This window comes from Labeo rohita, chromosome 3 (assembly GCF_022985175.1).
Source record: "Labeo rohita strain BAU-BD-2019 chromosome 3, IGBB_LRoh.1.0, whole genome shotgun sequence".
Lineage (NCBI taxonomy): Eukaryota > Metazoa > Chordata > Actinopteri > Cypriniformes > Cyprinidae > Labeo > Labeo rohita.
In genome coordinates, this window is record NC_066871.1 from 29,896,104 (window position 1) to 29,910,911 (window position 14,808).

Consider the following 14,808-nt stretch of genomic DNA (forward strand, 5'->3'; position numbering starts at 1 on the left):
TATTTATTTATTTATTTTGATGTAATTTATAGGAAATTGTCCTTGTATGTTCGTTGTTCTAAAAACAAAACAACAAAAAAAGTGGATCTTGGACATGTTCTGCACTTTACTCCAAAATGAAGCCTATGTCAGAGGACCCCTGTTGTTTTGGTTTTGTCATAGTAGTGAGTGGTTTAATTCCCGCCTGCGCAAAATTCGCAGTCTCGCGTTCACTGCCTCGCGCGTGTAGAGCGAGTTCGATCTCGCGACCCTCAAATCGCTGCTGGGGAAGCGCGTTTTAGGGACTTTGCTCTTTCAGGTACAGCAATAATGTTTTATTTTTTCAATGAACATTTATTGAGACAGTCGAATAAAAGAAAAATTAAAACACCACGCTGATTTAACACGCTGCGCTTCGTCGCGCGTCATTCCAGAAGCTTCTATGCAGCGTGTGCGTTAATCCCGTACACCACTAATTGCTGGTTATTTACTGCCCTGTTGCATTACACAGTTCCTTAGCGGGTTTGGCCTTGCATTATTTATTAAGCCCGCGCTGTGGTAGCACACGTCCTATGACAGGAATAATAACACACGTTTCCTTGTCTTCCAGCACCTTGTTTTCTCTGCTTGAGTTCGGGTCGTGTTGTGGAACATGGATCCACGGAAAGTGTCGGAGTTAAAGGCCTTTGTGCAGATGTGCAAAGAAAATCCATCTGTGCTGCATCTGCCTGAGATGGGCTTCTTTAAGACATGGCTGCAGGGGTCAGTGCGTGTTTTTGTCGTTTGTAGTTTTGTATTTTGCATTGATTCCATATGTTATGTTTTCCATTGTGATAATGGTAAACTATGAATGTTAATGTAGGTTTCTATGCCAAAGTTTAGTGCTTGTGTGAGCAGTCACACCCACATCCAGCGTGACATGTGGCTCCCAGAAAGTTCTAGGTTTCACTTTTCAATGGAGCACACAGATACATAAAACATCCCTGTTTGACAAATATATAATGCAAATATGGTACTTTATTATAGAATGGGAGCAAATATACCATCACCAACAACAAATGACAGCTCATCATGCAAGGTAGGAAAACAAATCAAGTATTTTTTTTTTTTTTTTTTTTTTACTGGACATACACACACACAACACTATATTTGTGACATTTACCATTAATAGGGAAGGAAATGCTTTCCACATGTTCTTTAGATCTTGAGAGTAAAATTAAACAACTAGCTTGTTCTCAAATAATTTCCAGGTTACCTTTTAATATATACATACATATTTTAAACTGTAATCAAATGAAAATATCATGTAATTTGCAAAAAAGCTTTTCTTTTTTTTTTCTTGTCAAAAGACAAAACAAAACTGCATTAATTAAAATGTGGATGAGAAATATATTTGTGTGATTTATATATATTATATAATTTACTGTATTTTTCTATTTTTTTCTATTTTGTATAGAGTTCTGTTGTATGATTTAATACATATTTATTTATTTATTTATTTATTATTATTATTAGTCTAATTAATTTTTAAAATAAATATTTTAAAATTTAATTAAATGAAAACATCATGTAATTTGCAACAAAATATTATTATATAGTTTTATGATTTTATATATATATATACAATTATTGTTATTATTATTTGTCTATTGTAATTATTTGATTATTTATTTAAAATAAAATTATTTAAAATAAAACTAATTAAACCAGTATTTAAAAATGTAATCAAATTAAAATATCACATAATTTGCATGCATATATATATATATATATATATATTTAATATTATAATTTACTGTCTTTTCCCATTTTTTTTTTTTTCTTCTTCTTTTTTTCTGGATTTTGTGTTTTATGATTTCATACATGTTTATTATTTTTATTTGTCTAATGTAGTTAATTGATAAAATAAATAATTACATCAATATTTTAAAATCTTATCAAATGAAAATATCATGTAATTTGCAGCAAAGCATTTATTTATTTTTTTTTTTTTTCAAATAAAACAAACCAGAACTGCATTTAAAAAAATATCTTTGTGTGATTTAGATACATTATATAATTCACTGTATTTTCCATTTTATTTAGATGTGGATGAAAAAAATCTTTGTATGATATATTATATTATTTATTGTATTTTCCAATTAATTTTTTTCTTAATTTTGTGTTTTATGAGTAATACTTCTTTATTATTAATTATTATTATTTGTCTAATGTAATTCATTTATAAAACTCTAATAATTAAATTACTTTTTTAAATGTAATCATATAAAAATATTATGTAATTTGCAACAAAACATTTAATTTTTATTTTTTGTCAAATAAGACCAAACGACTACATAAATTAAAATGTGGATGAAAAGATAACATTTTTACTTTAAGAATTTAGGTTTTAGTATACAATGGTAATATATTTCTGTCATAATTTCTTCCAGTTTTGTTGGTTTGTTGTGAAGATCTTTGAGATTTAGTCTGTAGTTTTTCTCAAATGAAACGGTGAACGGCTCTGAAATGTCACTTCTTTAGATTCATGCTACTGTACGTGATCTACAACTGTGGCAGGGCTGTTTTATGAAATTTTCTAAAGAATGCTGCTGTGTATTTCCTTTGTCTGTAGGGAAGTTGTCCATGTGATGGGGCCCACAAAGCAGCGCCAGCGCCAGAACCCGAACCTGCCCCGCCATCTGAGAGCGAAGAGAGTGAATTAGGTATGTTGACACTAATATCTTCTTTAATATCTTTTGTTTGCTCCTCATATGCTATCTTGACATGCCATTGCTCTGGCCTTTTTTGTGGATTGGTAATGGCTCTGAACTTTCTCTAAACTTCCAGCTGATGTCACCTTGCTCACGGTTTCTTGCTCTATGGCAATGTGCAACATCAGTTTCGTTTTTGATATTCAAACTAGGGCAATCAGTAGACAATGAAACGGATGCCAACAGCATTTGATATGAAGCTCTAAAATTAACCTTTAAAGCCACATTGAAGTATTTTAACTGTAGAGGTAAAAAAGAAGCCTAAACTTCTGAAGTTAAAGAAGCTGTTAAAAGGCGCAATAGTCACTTATGTTTTGTTGGTAGCCATTTGAACCTCATTAAAATCGCTATACATTTAAAGAAGTACTTTATGAAGTATTTAAAAATGTAATTTATTCCTGTGATGCAAAGCTGAATTTTTAGCATCATTACTCCAGTCTTCAGTCTTACATGATCCTTCAGAAATCACTCTAATATGCTGATTTGCTGTTGAAAACAGTTGTGCTGCTTAATATTTTTTTATCAAAAAGTTGATGCATTTTTTTTCGGGGTCCTTTGATGCATAGAAAGTTTAAAAGAACAGCAGTTGTTTTATAAGGAAATCTTTGAGAACACAATAAATGTCTTTACGGTCACTTTCAATCAATTTAATGCATTCTTGCTAAATAAAAGGATTGATTTAAAAAAAAAAACTCTTATTGACTGCTGTAGTGTGTATATTATGTTGCAATTCCTAAGAATGCTGCCAGCTAACAGGCCAGTAAAGCTTGACTCTGCACAGTCAATTTTTAATCTCATTTTTATTTGGTGAGTTAATTATTTGCTGTTGTCTACTTAAGCGGTTATATGAACGTTATCTGGCATTCATTTCTCTAGAAATTGACAATGAAGGAGTGATTGAGCCTGACACAGATGATCCTCAGGAGATGGGCGATTATGAGAACCTGGAGGTAAATGCAATGAATGCACAATGTCAGGAAGCTTAAAAAATTACCATAATCTGTTGAGATAAGAGGCAGTTGTACTGTAAAAACATACTGCAGTGCACAGAACTCAAAACTTCCTCCTGAGCCTAAAAACATCATTAATTGAAGCTAAAGGCTGGAATACACTATAAACTTTTAAAATCTGAACAGATTTGACTTGACATTACATATTTTTGTACTGTTCTCTGAGGTCCACTTATACTGTTATTCAAGATTTTTACATCAAAAAACATAATTTAGAAGTAACAGGCAATTTTCTGTCCTGTTTTGACCCCCCTCATCAAAACGCTGTGTTTGAATAGGTGTAGTGGATTGTAGACTCAGATTTAAACACCCACTGCTTTGATTGGCTAACACTTGTGTGTGTTTGACAGCCTACATCCTTCATAGATGCACAGATGCTGCTCTGATTTAGATTAAGAACACATAAAAATGTGTATTAAACGATCTGTAATAAGTCAAAGCAATAGTGATCACGCAATAAAAACAGTTACTTACACTTGTGTGGTGCGACAATATATCCAATATATCTGGTACAGCAAAGGCTTTTAGTTTCAATCTTTCTGAAAATCTTGGGTCTAATTGTGCTGTTTGTAAACAAAGTTCTTACTGACGCATAAAGTTAAAGCAGAAGTTCACTTCCAGAACAAAAATTTACAGATAATTTACTCAACCACTTGTCATCCAAGATGTTCATGTCTTTCTTTCTTCAGTCGTAAAGAAATGATGTTTTTTGAGGAAAACATTTCAGGATTTTTCTCTTTATAATGGACTGATACGGTGCCCCGACTTTGAACTTCCAAAAGGCAGTTTAAATTCAGCTTCAAACGATCCCAAATGCTGTTGTAAACGATCCCAGCCAAGGAAGAAGTGTTTTATCAAGCGAAATCATTTTAAAATCATCCTACATCACTGCAGAAGTTCCGACCCAGTCTTTGCAACATGAACATCCAAAGAAGATCAAACACCCTGAACAGATTTCATTGGTAATTTCAATATGAAATTTAATCATAAGCTTGGCAAACAGTTCTGAAGAATTTGATGTTTCCCCATTCCAAGAGATCAGAGCTGCACTTGCATGCCCGAGAGGTGTTCCAAAGATGGCCGCAGAGTGAAATGACTTGCCTTAAAGGGACTTTGGTATCATATACTTGCCGACTTTGTAAGTCGATATGGAAAAAAAACCTGTGCATCATATGTCATACAAACTGAGGATTATACATTACCAGTCTTGAAAAGCCGTTCTGGCTTAAAATATCAAGCATGTTTGATAATGTTGACTGGATTGGAATGGACTGGATGGAGTTGATGCTAGTGACCACCATACACTATGCAATTTTCTATGAATTCTGTCAACTCAAATCTGCAGACTGGCTCTGACTTTTGATCACTAGTATCAACTTCACTCCCCACACCTACTATCCCTGCTAAGTACCAAGACTCGAACCCCTGACCTTTTGGGTTACAAGTCTGACTCTCACACCATTCGAGATGGTCCTCACTGCAGAACACAGGATCCAGGGGGCGAGGTTGGATCCAGATCCAACTCATCCCACCTTACATGTGCCTAAACCTACCCGTCTCCACCCCCTGATCATTAAACCCACCCATCTCCACCTCTAAACCTACCCATCTACAACCCCTAGGTGTGGATCCAACCTCACCTTGTGGATCTTGTGTTCTGCAGTGGGGGCTACACCACCATTCAGCCACAACTGCCCACTTGACATTAAGAAAGTCTTGACTAACATTATAATTTGACTAAACGTGATTCCTTTAAATCAACAGCCAAGCTGTTTAAACAACGTTAGGTTGTAAATGTTCCCATATTCATCATAGACATCTACTGATGACATTACTTTGGTGTTGGGTTGCTTTTTTTAAATTACTGAGACATGGGGCATCTTTTTAGAGCAGTGTTGCCAAGCAGCTTTTTTTAAGCAATATTGCTTGTGCACTTTCCCTTTGAGAACGGGTAACAAATTTTATCTGGATACTTTACTCACCTTGAGTGTAAAAGTGAAATTATACAAAGGGGATGACAAAGTGCTCTCTTTAATGTCAGGTCACAGATGAGATGATGGACCAGGCCAATGAGAAGAAGAGCGAGGCTATTGGGGTGTTGGGAGACGGTGAGCTGCCTCTTACTTGAAATGATGAAATCTGTAATAATGTAGTCACAAGTTTCCATAGTTGTAGTAATAATTCATAATAAAATAATAGGGTTCAACAACACATGTCAACTTTTCAGGCGATCTACAGAAAGCTCTAGACCTCTTCACTGAGGCCATCAAACTCAACCCGAAACTGGCCATTCTGTATGCCAAAAGAGCCAGGTATCAACCAACCCCTACAATGGTTTTTAGCAACCTGGTTTGCTTTGGCTGTTGATTCCCTCTGTCTGGTTGTGTGTTTCAGCGTATATGTGAAAATGCAGAAACCCAACGCTGCCATCAGAGACTGTGACCGAGCCATCAGCATCAATCCAGACTCAGCCCAGCCTTATAAATGGAGGGGGAAGGCACACAGGTAACACGCCACAGCTAGATTTTCATGGAAGAGGTCTGATTTCTGTCTTGACACTTGTGTTGCGTTCCGTGCTTTGCTGCTGATAAAGATCTCTTGTACTTACAGGTTGCTTGGCCACTGGGAGGAGTCCGCTCGAGACTTGGCAATGGCCTGTAAGCTAGACTATGATGATGAGGCCAGTGCCATGCTAAAAGAAGTTCAACCAAAGGTATCTGTGCTGAACTTTTGTCTATGAGCCTTACACAAAAACGTATGAGCTGATGTAGTTATTTTTTTCTGGAGAACAGTTGTGTCAATTTGCCATTTGGAGAACCTTCTTGAAGGATGTAATTTAATTAAATAATATATTGGTACTAGTAGTTTCAATTTTAAGTTTACACTGCCAGTCAAAAGTTTTTGAACAGTAAGATTTTTAATGTTTTTAATCGTCTCTTCTGCTGACCAAGTCTGCATCGTGTAATCCAAAGTACAGCAAAAACAGTACAATTTTGAAATATCTTTACTATTTAAAATAAAAGCTTTCTATTTGATTATATTTTATCTTTTTTTTTCAGGATTCTTTGATAAATGGAAAGTTCAAAAGAACAGCATTTATTTGAAATAATACTTTGTAACATAAATGTCTTTACTGCCAGTTGTGATATATTCCACCGACGAAATTTTAAACAGTTGTGTATATTCAAAATGTAGGATTAATAATGTAATAATGGTTATGTAAGCTTGAGTACATTTGACAAAAATAGCAAAAGTGAACAGAGTGTGCAGAAACGTATTGTGTCTCATGCGATCCCACCTCTCCCTCGCAGGCCAACAAAATCATTGAACACCGGCGCAAATACGAGCGCAAACGTGAAGAACGAGAGATCAGAGCACGGCAAGAACGAGTGAAGAAAGCGAGGGAGGAGCACGAGAGAGCACAGAGGGTAAGAAATCCATTGATTTGCATCAAGCCAATGAGTCAGAATTTTCTGCACAGTCAGTCCTTTTAATGTGCATCTGTGTGTACAGGAAGAGGAAACCAGACAACAGGCCGGAGGGGCACGTGGAGGATTCCCAGGATTCCCGGGTATCTACTATTAAATATTATATATGTATATAATAAGCCATATTGATCTATCAAACTTTAAGAGAGATTACTGCAAACATTAAAGATGAACAGTTTTTTGTTGTTTGAAATTGTATAATTGATGTTAATGTTTATTGTGATCATACAGGAGGTGCTGGTTTCCCGGGTGGAGCTCCTCCGTTTGGAATGCCAGGACTTAACGAGCTATTTAATGACCCAGAGGTTCTCATGGCCATGCAGGTAAAGTTAAACATACTGCTGAGCACCAGGACAGTGCATTTAAACAGAGATAAATGGATAGTTCACCCAAAAATGAAAATTGTGACATCAATTACTCACCCTCATGTCATTCCAAACCTGTAAGACCTTCATTCATCTTCACAACACAAATTAAGATAAAATCCAAGAGCTTTCTGAGCTTTCAAGGCCTGGAAAGATAGTGAGGACATCATTTAAATAGTCAATGTGACGTCAGTGGTTCAACTGTAATTTTTTGGAGCTCCGAGAATACTTTTTGTGCACAAAGAAAACAGAAACAACAACTTTATTCAGTCTTCAGCTTTAGACTTCGTCACCCGTTCACGAGAGTATCACAAGTGAGTAATTAATCACAAAATTTTCATTTTTGGGTGAACTAACCCTTTAATCGCTATTACTATTGATCCTATTTTGGGTTATGTGGGTTACTTAGCAACCATATGGACCAATTTGGAGTAGACGTCACAGTTAAGTCACTTGCAGCTGCACGCACATAGCGGTTGCAGGAAAAAACTGGTGACAAGTGGAAAAAAATCCATGATATAAGAAAAAAATGTCAGAATCATAATGCAAATAATTTTTTATAGAATACTGTCATCAAAGATGCCATTTGAAGCTAAACGCAGCAGTTTCATCCATAGTATGTACGTTTAAGCGACACTATGGACACTAAGTGTGATTACTCTACGTTTAAAGCATAAATTTGATTTGAACAATAGGTCTACATAATATTCACGTATGCTGTTCATAGGGGACGTATTGTAATAGCCCTACAGTTACAGCATGAAATACTATTTAAATTTATCACTATTAACATTTTTACATAAAATGTATTGTATCTCACAATTCTGACTTTTTTCAAGTTTGTATCTCGTAATTCGGACTTTATAACTCAGTTTAACTCAAAAATAGTGAGTTTGTCAATTCTGATGGGAAAAAAAAGCCAGAAGTGTGGGACATAAACTCCTATTCTGAGCCGAAGGGAAAAGAGAGAATGACAAGTTGTTTTTCCTTATTAGAATTGTAATCTTGGAATTGCAAGTCAGAATTTAAACATATATAATCACGTTTACCTTTTTTATTCTTTTATTCCATGGCTCCATAGACTGCCACTTGAAAACCGTCATTTTCTGTCACCTAAAAAAACAGTTTTGGGTCTGCAAGACTGTCCCACTAACGTCAATTTCATTGAATATCAGCGCTTATCACTGGGTGACAAGCTCTTGTAATATGCGCAGAACATTTTGAAAATAACATTTAATCAATATAATCTATAATCTTTTTAAGTGTAACTATTTTGTGCCATATTCATGTAATTCTCCAGCTGTAAAAGCTGTCTCTCCGGGGTTTACTGCAACCATGATGCGCGCACATCCCGAATGTTTACAAACCTATAATTGGGCTATGGTATTAAACCATGTTCATAAATGTCAATTTCCAGGACCCAGAGGTGATGGCAGCATTTCAGGATGTGGCGCAGAACCCCGCTAACATCTCCAAGTACCAGAGCAACCCCAAAATCATGGCCCTGATCAACAAACTCAGCTCCAAGTTTGGCGGCCAGCAGCCCTAAAAAGGGCCAAAAGAGCTCATGTCCCGTTCCAATACTCTGCTGTAGCTTTTTCTTACTCGGTTTCTTGCCATAAATTACAGACAGCACTTAGCTTATGAGCCGCTAGAGATACTGAATTTAGATGAGTCTGGACTGTGCTGATGAAAGCAGAAGAAACTATGAAAGAGTATCGGAACAAGACCAGAGGTGCGAGATGAGAGATGTGCCGCTTTTTTGGGGGGTGGGGGGGGACTCGCTTGAATGACGCATGAAAAATAAGAATTGGGTTTATTCCTTTAACATTTTGTTGGGGACAAACTATATTGTGGGCTTCACTGAGGCTAACACATTTAGCACTTAATATCCTGGTCTCTTCTTCAGAATATCAGGGCTTGTGGATTTGAGAGTTTATTCTAGCTGACAGTTGCTGCATCGACAAACTGGATTTAATAAACGTGTCCATTCAGCAGCCAACCATTCCAGGGATTACATCTAATTATAATCACTTTCATCCATTTAGTGTGCTACATAGCTTATGTTTGTGGTCTTACCCAGCGGGATCAGGATCAAAACGGGGTCTAGATTATATGAATACATATAAATATATATTCCCGCTCCAAAGCAATCAGTCAGTCACTTCCTGTTTAGACTTCATGGGTGTTCCTTTTAAAGGTTTTTGATTCATGTTTTTTTCTTTAGTTCTTTTATTTTTCAATTTGATCTCATCCTCAGTGTAACCTAACATTGTTTTCTGTCTCTCATAAATGCAAAAATGGTGAAAATTCATTTATGAACAAATTTCTTATTGTGACAAATTTGCATCTTGTATGGTTTTCATGATTTAATTCAATAAACATGTTGGTTGTTGCAAATATAAGATGTCTGTTTTTTTTATGGCATTGAAATTTTATTTGACCTGAAGTGATAGTTCACCCAAAAAGGAGTCATGTCATCCTTTATTTGCCCTCAGGTTGTTCCAAACCTGTATCTTTTTTTATGCTGAACACAGAAAATATTTTGAAGAATGTGGATAACTAAACAGTTGACAGTAGCCATTGACAACTATCTTCTTTTGTGTTTAATTGACTAGTAAGAGTCCAGTACCGTTTATATGTAATATATACAGTACAGGTACAGTAAAATACATTTGTCTCTTCTGCGAACTGACCTAGCACCAGGTTTCTTCATTACAATTGTTTAGATCAAACTCCTAACCTTAGAATTCTCTCCACATTAACTGATTTTAACTCAAGAGATGAAATGATAGGGTTTCTTAAGTCTCTTACATAAAGCTTTCAAGTAAGCAACTGCACAGAAATATTTGAGTTGTGTTGGAATAGAATTCAAATACATTATAGATGCCAAATTCTGTCATGAAACTCTAGATGGCGCAGGCTGTTGATATTCACCGCGTTAAAATACTTGGTACAAGCTGATTGGTGCATGTTGCTTACATACGCAGCCAATGAGCTTGCTGCTTTACATTTAAATGGCTGGTTAGTAATCACTAGAGCATTTCGCAGGATGCTTTCAGAGTTCCTCCGAAACCCTCCACCTCCCCAGCTCCACTTGTATGGATCTGCTATGGGTTATTATATATGCTACAGTGGTATGTGAAAATTTGGGAACCCCTTGCAGTATCTGTGTGAATAATTTTAAGAAAATAAGAGAGATCATACAAAATGCATATACTGTCCTAAGTAAGACATTTTACATAAAAGATGTTTGCATATAGTCCACAAGACAAAGACCTTGGTTCTTAATACATTGTGTGGTTACCTGGATGATGATGTTTGTTTTTTTTTGTGAGTCCCTTGTTTGTTCTTAACAGTTAAACTGAGCACAAAAATCCTCCAGGTCCTGCAGATTCTTCAGTTTTCCAGCATCTTTTGCATATTTGAATTCCAGCAGTGACTGTATGATTTTGAGATCCATCTTTTCACACCGAGGACAATTCGGGGACTCAAACACAACTATCAAAAAAGGTTCAAACATTCACTGCTGCTCCAGAAGGAAACACTATGCATTACAAGCCAGGGGTTGAAAACTTTTGAACAGGATGATGATGTCCAAATTCCACTTAGTACTGCCCTTCGGAAGCAACGGAAGATACTTGCATGTTTCCCAGAAGACAGTTCCCATAAAGTACAATTTACTTTCATCTTCAAATTACAAAAAAAAAAATTCACCTCCAGCTCTTAATACATCTCTTTTCCTTCTGATGCATCAGTAAATGTTTTTAAACCTTTTTTAATAGTTGTATTTGAGTCTTGTGGACTATATGTAAACATCTTTTATGTAAAATATCTTACTTAGGACAGTGCTAAATAAAAAATAACATGCATTTTGTTTGATCTCTCTTATTTTGTTAAAATTATTAACATTTTCACAGATTCTGCAAGGGGTTCTCAAACTTTTGCATGCCACTGTACATGTGCAGCAGCAGTACATCTTAAATACTCACAGCAGCATATGTGTGTATGTACTGACAGCAGCAGCAGCTGCAATTCAGCAGCACAGCAGATCTATTCCACCAAGACTAAATACATTAACATTTTAATATCCATTACCATGCTAAAATCTTCAGAGAGTTCTCATGATAGAAACACTGGAACTGACAGAACTGACTTTAAAGTTACTTTATTGGTAATTTACTGGACAAAACAATGAAATAAAAAACATCATATCTAGAATAACATCTTTTAATGTGGACCAAGTGGTCTTTGACAGAGAGAAAGATGACAACTAAACAAAAATGCATCTCCGGAAGGAAAATCCTGGATCTGAAGAACAAACACCAGGCTGCACAGCTGCTGCTAATGGCCATACCTGTAAAACAGAGCAATGAAAAGAGAAATATTAATACAAACGTTTACAACCGATAAAATGTCAGAAAATGTGGGATTAGAACAACGCATTGTCACTTCTCAATAATAAACTTCTGGAAAATACAAATAATGAGGGAAAACCATTTCTGGCAAGTACAGCTGCTGATAGCTAGTTCAAGGTGATATATAAAATGGGTTATCTAGACTGTGGTCTGAGGGATCTTGACTGGATTCTCTATTAATAATAAAAGTCACTCACTTCTGGAACTCCCACTCTCTGTTGTCCAAAGGACACACCTGTCTGGTCTTCAGCCAGCGAGAGATGCAGTGGAAATGAAATGCATGCTGCAAAACCAAAAACGCAGAGTTATAACACAAACCACAGTCCACATTTTGATTTTAAGCCAATCAAAGATAGTTGGTTGGTGTAGGTGTGATCAAACTCACATTACAGACTCCCCAGGCCACTGTACACTCCTCTGATGTAGCTGACGCCTGATTGGCCTGACACTCTATACCTGAGAGAAGATGAAACGACAATGACAACTCACTAAATAGCAGATGACAGTATGTAACAAGAAACTAAACCTGGAACACAGTCAGACGAGACCACATGGGAGCTGATACTTACAGAGATCCATAATGTGATTTCTGCAAATGGCACAGTTGTCCACTACAATGTCCCAAGCCCACAGAGCCACAGCATTCCACTGCAAGAAAAACAGAGTTCTGAAATTAACTCAACCAAACAGATCTCCTCAACAAAATGTCATGGCAATTCATAACCATTTTATTTTCCAGTGAGGCTGGAACTTAATGTAAATCTCGATTCATCAGGAAATAAATCAACTGTTAAACAGCTACAATCCGTACACAATAACCAGAACACATGTCAAAATTGAGTAAATTTACATGATATGCTATATAGTGTGGAACTAAATGATTACCATATTCACTGTATTTAAGAAACAGAACAGAACTACCCTGATGTTTGTTCAAAAAAAATGTTGGAACGTGCCTGTTAAATCCAAAACGATCGAATCGAACGTCTACGAAGTCTAAAACTGTTTGAATCGAACGTTCTGAAAGCGCCTGTGATGCTTAAAACTGTTCTAACTGAACGTTTTGAACAAGTTTAAAAATGCAACTCGCTAGGTTCCAAAATGATTTCTGTTCTTCATTTATCTAGTGGCCTGGTTTAATAATCTCTCGGATTACGCCGCAGAATTTACTAGAGTTCAAATCAGAGACGTCAGAAACGCCTAAATTACATGTTTCTACATAATATCAGATTCTATATATATAAAGAATATATTAAAAGCTGACTGTAGTCATAAAAAGAACGCGGTCGGGTGATTAACAAATAATGATGAGAGAGCGCAACGCCGCCAATGCTAACCGGGGATTATAAACACGCCGCTGTGAAAGAGTTTACACTTTAAAAAAGGCTAAGCGGTTTAAATATATATACACTTGATATCAATACTCAACAATGACATCTCAATACTGTACCTTTTTCACTTCAAAACGCTTTTTACTAGCTCCACTGTTCGCTCCACTCGGGGTGTCTACATCCATCGCAGCCGCCATGTTTGCTAATGCTCTGATCTCGCGAGAGTAAGTGAGCTCGTATATTTCCTCAGTTTAATAATCAGTGATAAACTGACAGTAAAATAAACCATGACTGTAGGGTGTTTATAATTCTGGTTATATTAAAGCATATAAATATATTTGAGCAGTTGATTCTTTCAACATAATGATAGTAATATAAACTCCACCGTTTAAAGTCAAGAGGAAAAGTTTAGGTTCCACCGAGATTTGAACTCGGATCGCTGGATTCAGAGTCCAGAGTGCTAACCATTACACCATGGAACCAGTTGGCGATTCTGTAGAATATTTCTGTATTTAAAGTAATGCTGATATAATTGTGTTATACATACATTTCAGAATATTTTCTGTATACAGGTCCTTTTCAAAAAATTAGCATATTGTGATAAAGTTCATTATTTTCTGTAATGTACTGATAAACATTAGACTTTCATATATTTTAGATTCATTACACACAACTGAAGTAGTTTCAAGCCTTTTATTGTTTTAATATTGATGATTTTGGCATACAGCTCATGAAAACCCAAAATTCCTATCTCAAAAAATTAGCATATTTCATCCGAAGTGTTTTTAATACAAAAAAAAAAAGTCAACCTTCAAATAATTATGTTCAGTTATGCACTCAATACTTGGTCGGGAATCCTTTTGTGGAAATGACTGCTTCAATGCGGTGTGGCATGGAGGCAATCGGCCTGTGGCACTGCTGAGGTGTTATGGAGGGCCAGGATGCTTCGATAGCAGCCTTAAGCTCATCCAGAGTGTTGGGTCTTGCGTCTCTCAACTTTCTCTTCACAATATCCCACAGATTCTCTATGGGGTTCAGGTCAGGAGAGTTGGCAGGCCAATTGAGCACAGTAATACCATGGTCAGTAAACCATTTACCAGTGGTTTTGGCGCTGTGAGCAGGTGCCAGGTCGTGCTGAAAAATGAAATCTTCATCTCCATAAAGCTTTTCAGCAGATGGAAGCATGAAGTGCTCCAAAATCTCCTGATAGCTAGCTGCATTGACCGCAGCTGACATGGCACCCCAGACCATCACTGACTGTGGGTACTTGACACTGGACTTCAGGCATTTTGGCATTTCCCTCTCCCCAGTCTTCCTCCAGACTCTGGCTCCTTGATTTCCGAATGACATGCAAAATTTGCTTTCATCCGAAAAAAAATACTTTGGACCACTGAGCAACAGTCCAGTGCTGCTTCTCTGTAGCCCAGGTCAGGCGCTTCTGACGCTGTTTCTGGTTCAAAAGTG

General features: G+C 36.4%; 2 protein-coding genes and 1 non-coding gene across 3 annotated transcripts; 1 reads left to right on the forward strand and 2 right to left on the reverse strand.

Annotated features, from left to right (window-relative positions):
* The first annotated feature begins 161 nt into the window (after nt 1-161).
* Nucleotides 162-10,000, forward strand: st13 (ST13 Hsp70 interacting protein). Its single transcript, XM_051106870.1, has 13 exons — nt 162-298; nt 590-741; nt 1,006-1,057; nt 2,594-2,684; nt 3,609-3,682; nt 5,784-5,850; nt 5,970-6,054; nt 6,137-6,247; nt 6,353-6,455; nt 7,054-7,170; nt 7,256-7,313; nt 7,462-7,553; nt 9,013-10,000. Exons 2-13 carry the CDS (start codon nt 632-634, stop codon nt 9,142-9,144), a joined length of 1,092 nt encoding a protein of 363 aa, XP_050962827.1. The 5' UTR covers nt 162-298; nt 590-631; the 3' UTR covers nt 9,145-10,000.
* Nucleotides 10,001-11,747: 1,747 nt separating this feature from the next.
* rbx1 (ring-box 1, E3 ubiquitin protein ligase) lies at nt 11,748-13,594 on the reverse strand. Its single transcript, XM_051106871.1, has 5 exons — nt 13,464-13,594; nt 12,583-12,661; nt 12,399-12,469; nt 12,211-12,296; nt 11,748-11,952 (listed from the first exon to the last, which is right to left on the reverse strand). Exons 1-5 carry the CDS (start codon nt 13,539-13,541, stop codon nt 11,940-11,942), a joined length of 327 nt encoding a protein of 108 aa, XP_050962828.1. The 5' UTR covers nt 13,542-13,594; the 3' UTR covers nt 11,748-11,939.
* Nucleotides 13,595-13,754: 160 nt separating this feature from the next.
* Nucleotides 13,755-13,826, reverse strand: trnaq-cug (transfer RNA glutamine (anticodon CUG)). Its single transcript has one exon. It is a non-coding gene; the product is annotated as a tRNA-Gln (tRNA).
* Between the last annotated feature and the right edge of the window lie 982 nt (nt 13,827-14,808).

Bases quoted from the DNA above. Each gene is read 5' to 3' on its own strand.
- st13 (XM_051106870.1), top strand. From the start codon at position 632: ATGGATCCACGGAAAGTGTCGGAGTTAAAGGCCTTTGTGCAGATGTGC. The intron at 6,055-6,136 runs GTATCAACCAAC...TGTGTGTTTCAG, and splicing joins CTGTATGCCAAAAGAGCCAG to CGTATATGTGAAAATGCAGA. The intron at 7,171-7,255 runs GTAAGAAATCCA...CTGTGTGTACAG, and splicing joins AGCACGAGAGAGCACAGAGG to GAAGAGGAAACCAGACAACA.
- rbx1 (XM_051106871.1), bottom strand. From the start codon at position 13,541: ATGGCGGCTGCGATGGATGTAGACACCCCGAGTGGAGCGAACAGTGGA. The intron at 12,662-13,463 runs GTACAGTATTGA...TTTTTCTTGCAG, and splicing joins AGCGTTTTGAAGTGAAAAAG to TGGAATGCTGTGGCTCTGTG. The intron at 12,297-12,398 runs GTGAGTTTGATC...TTGGTTTTGCAG, and splicing joins TGGCCTGGGGAGTCTGTAAT to CATGCATTTCATTTCCACTG.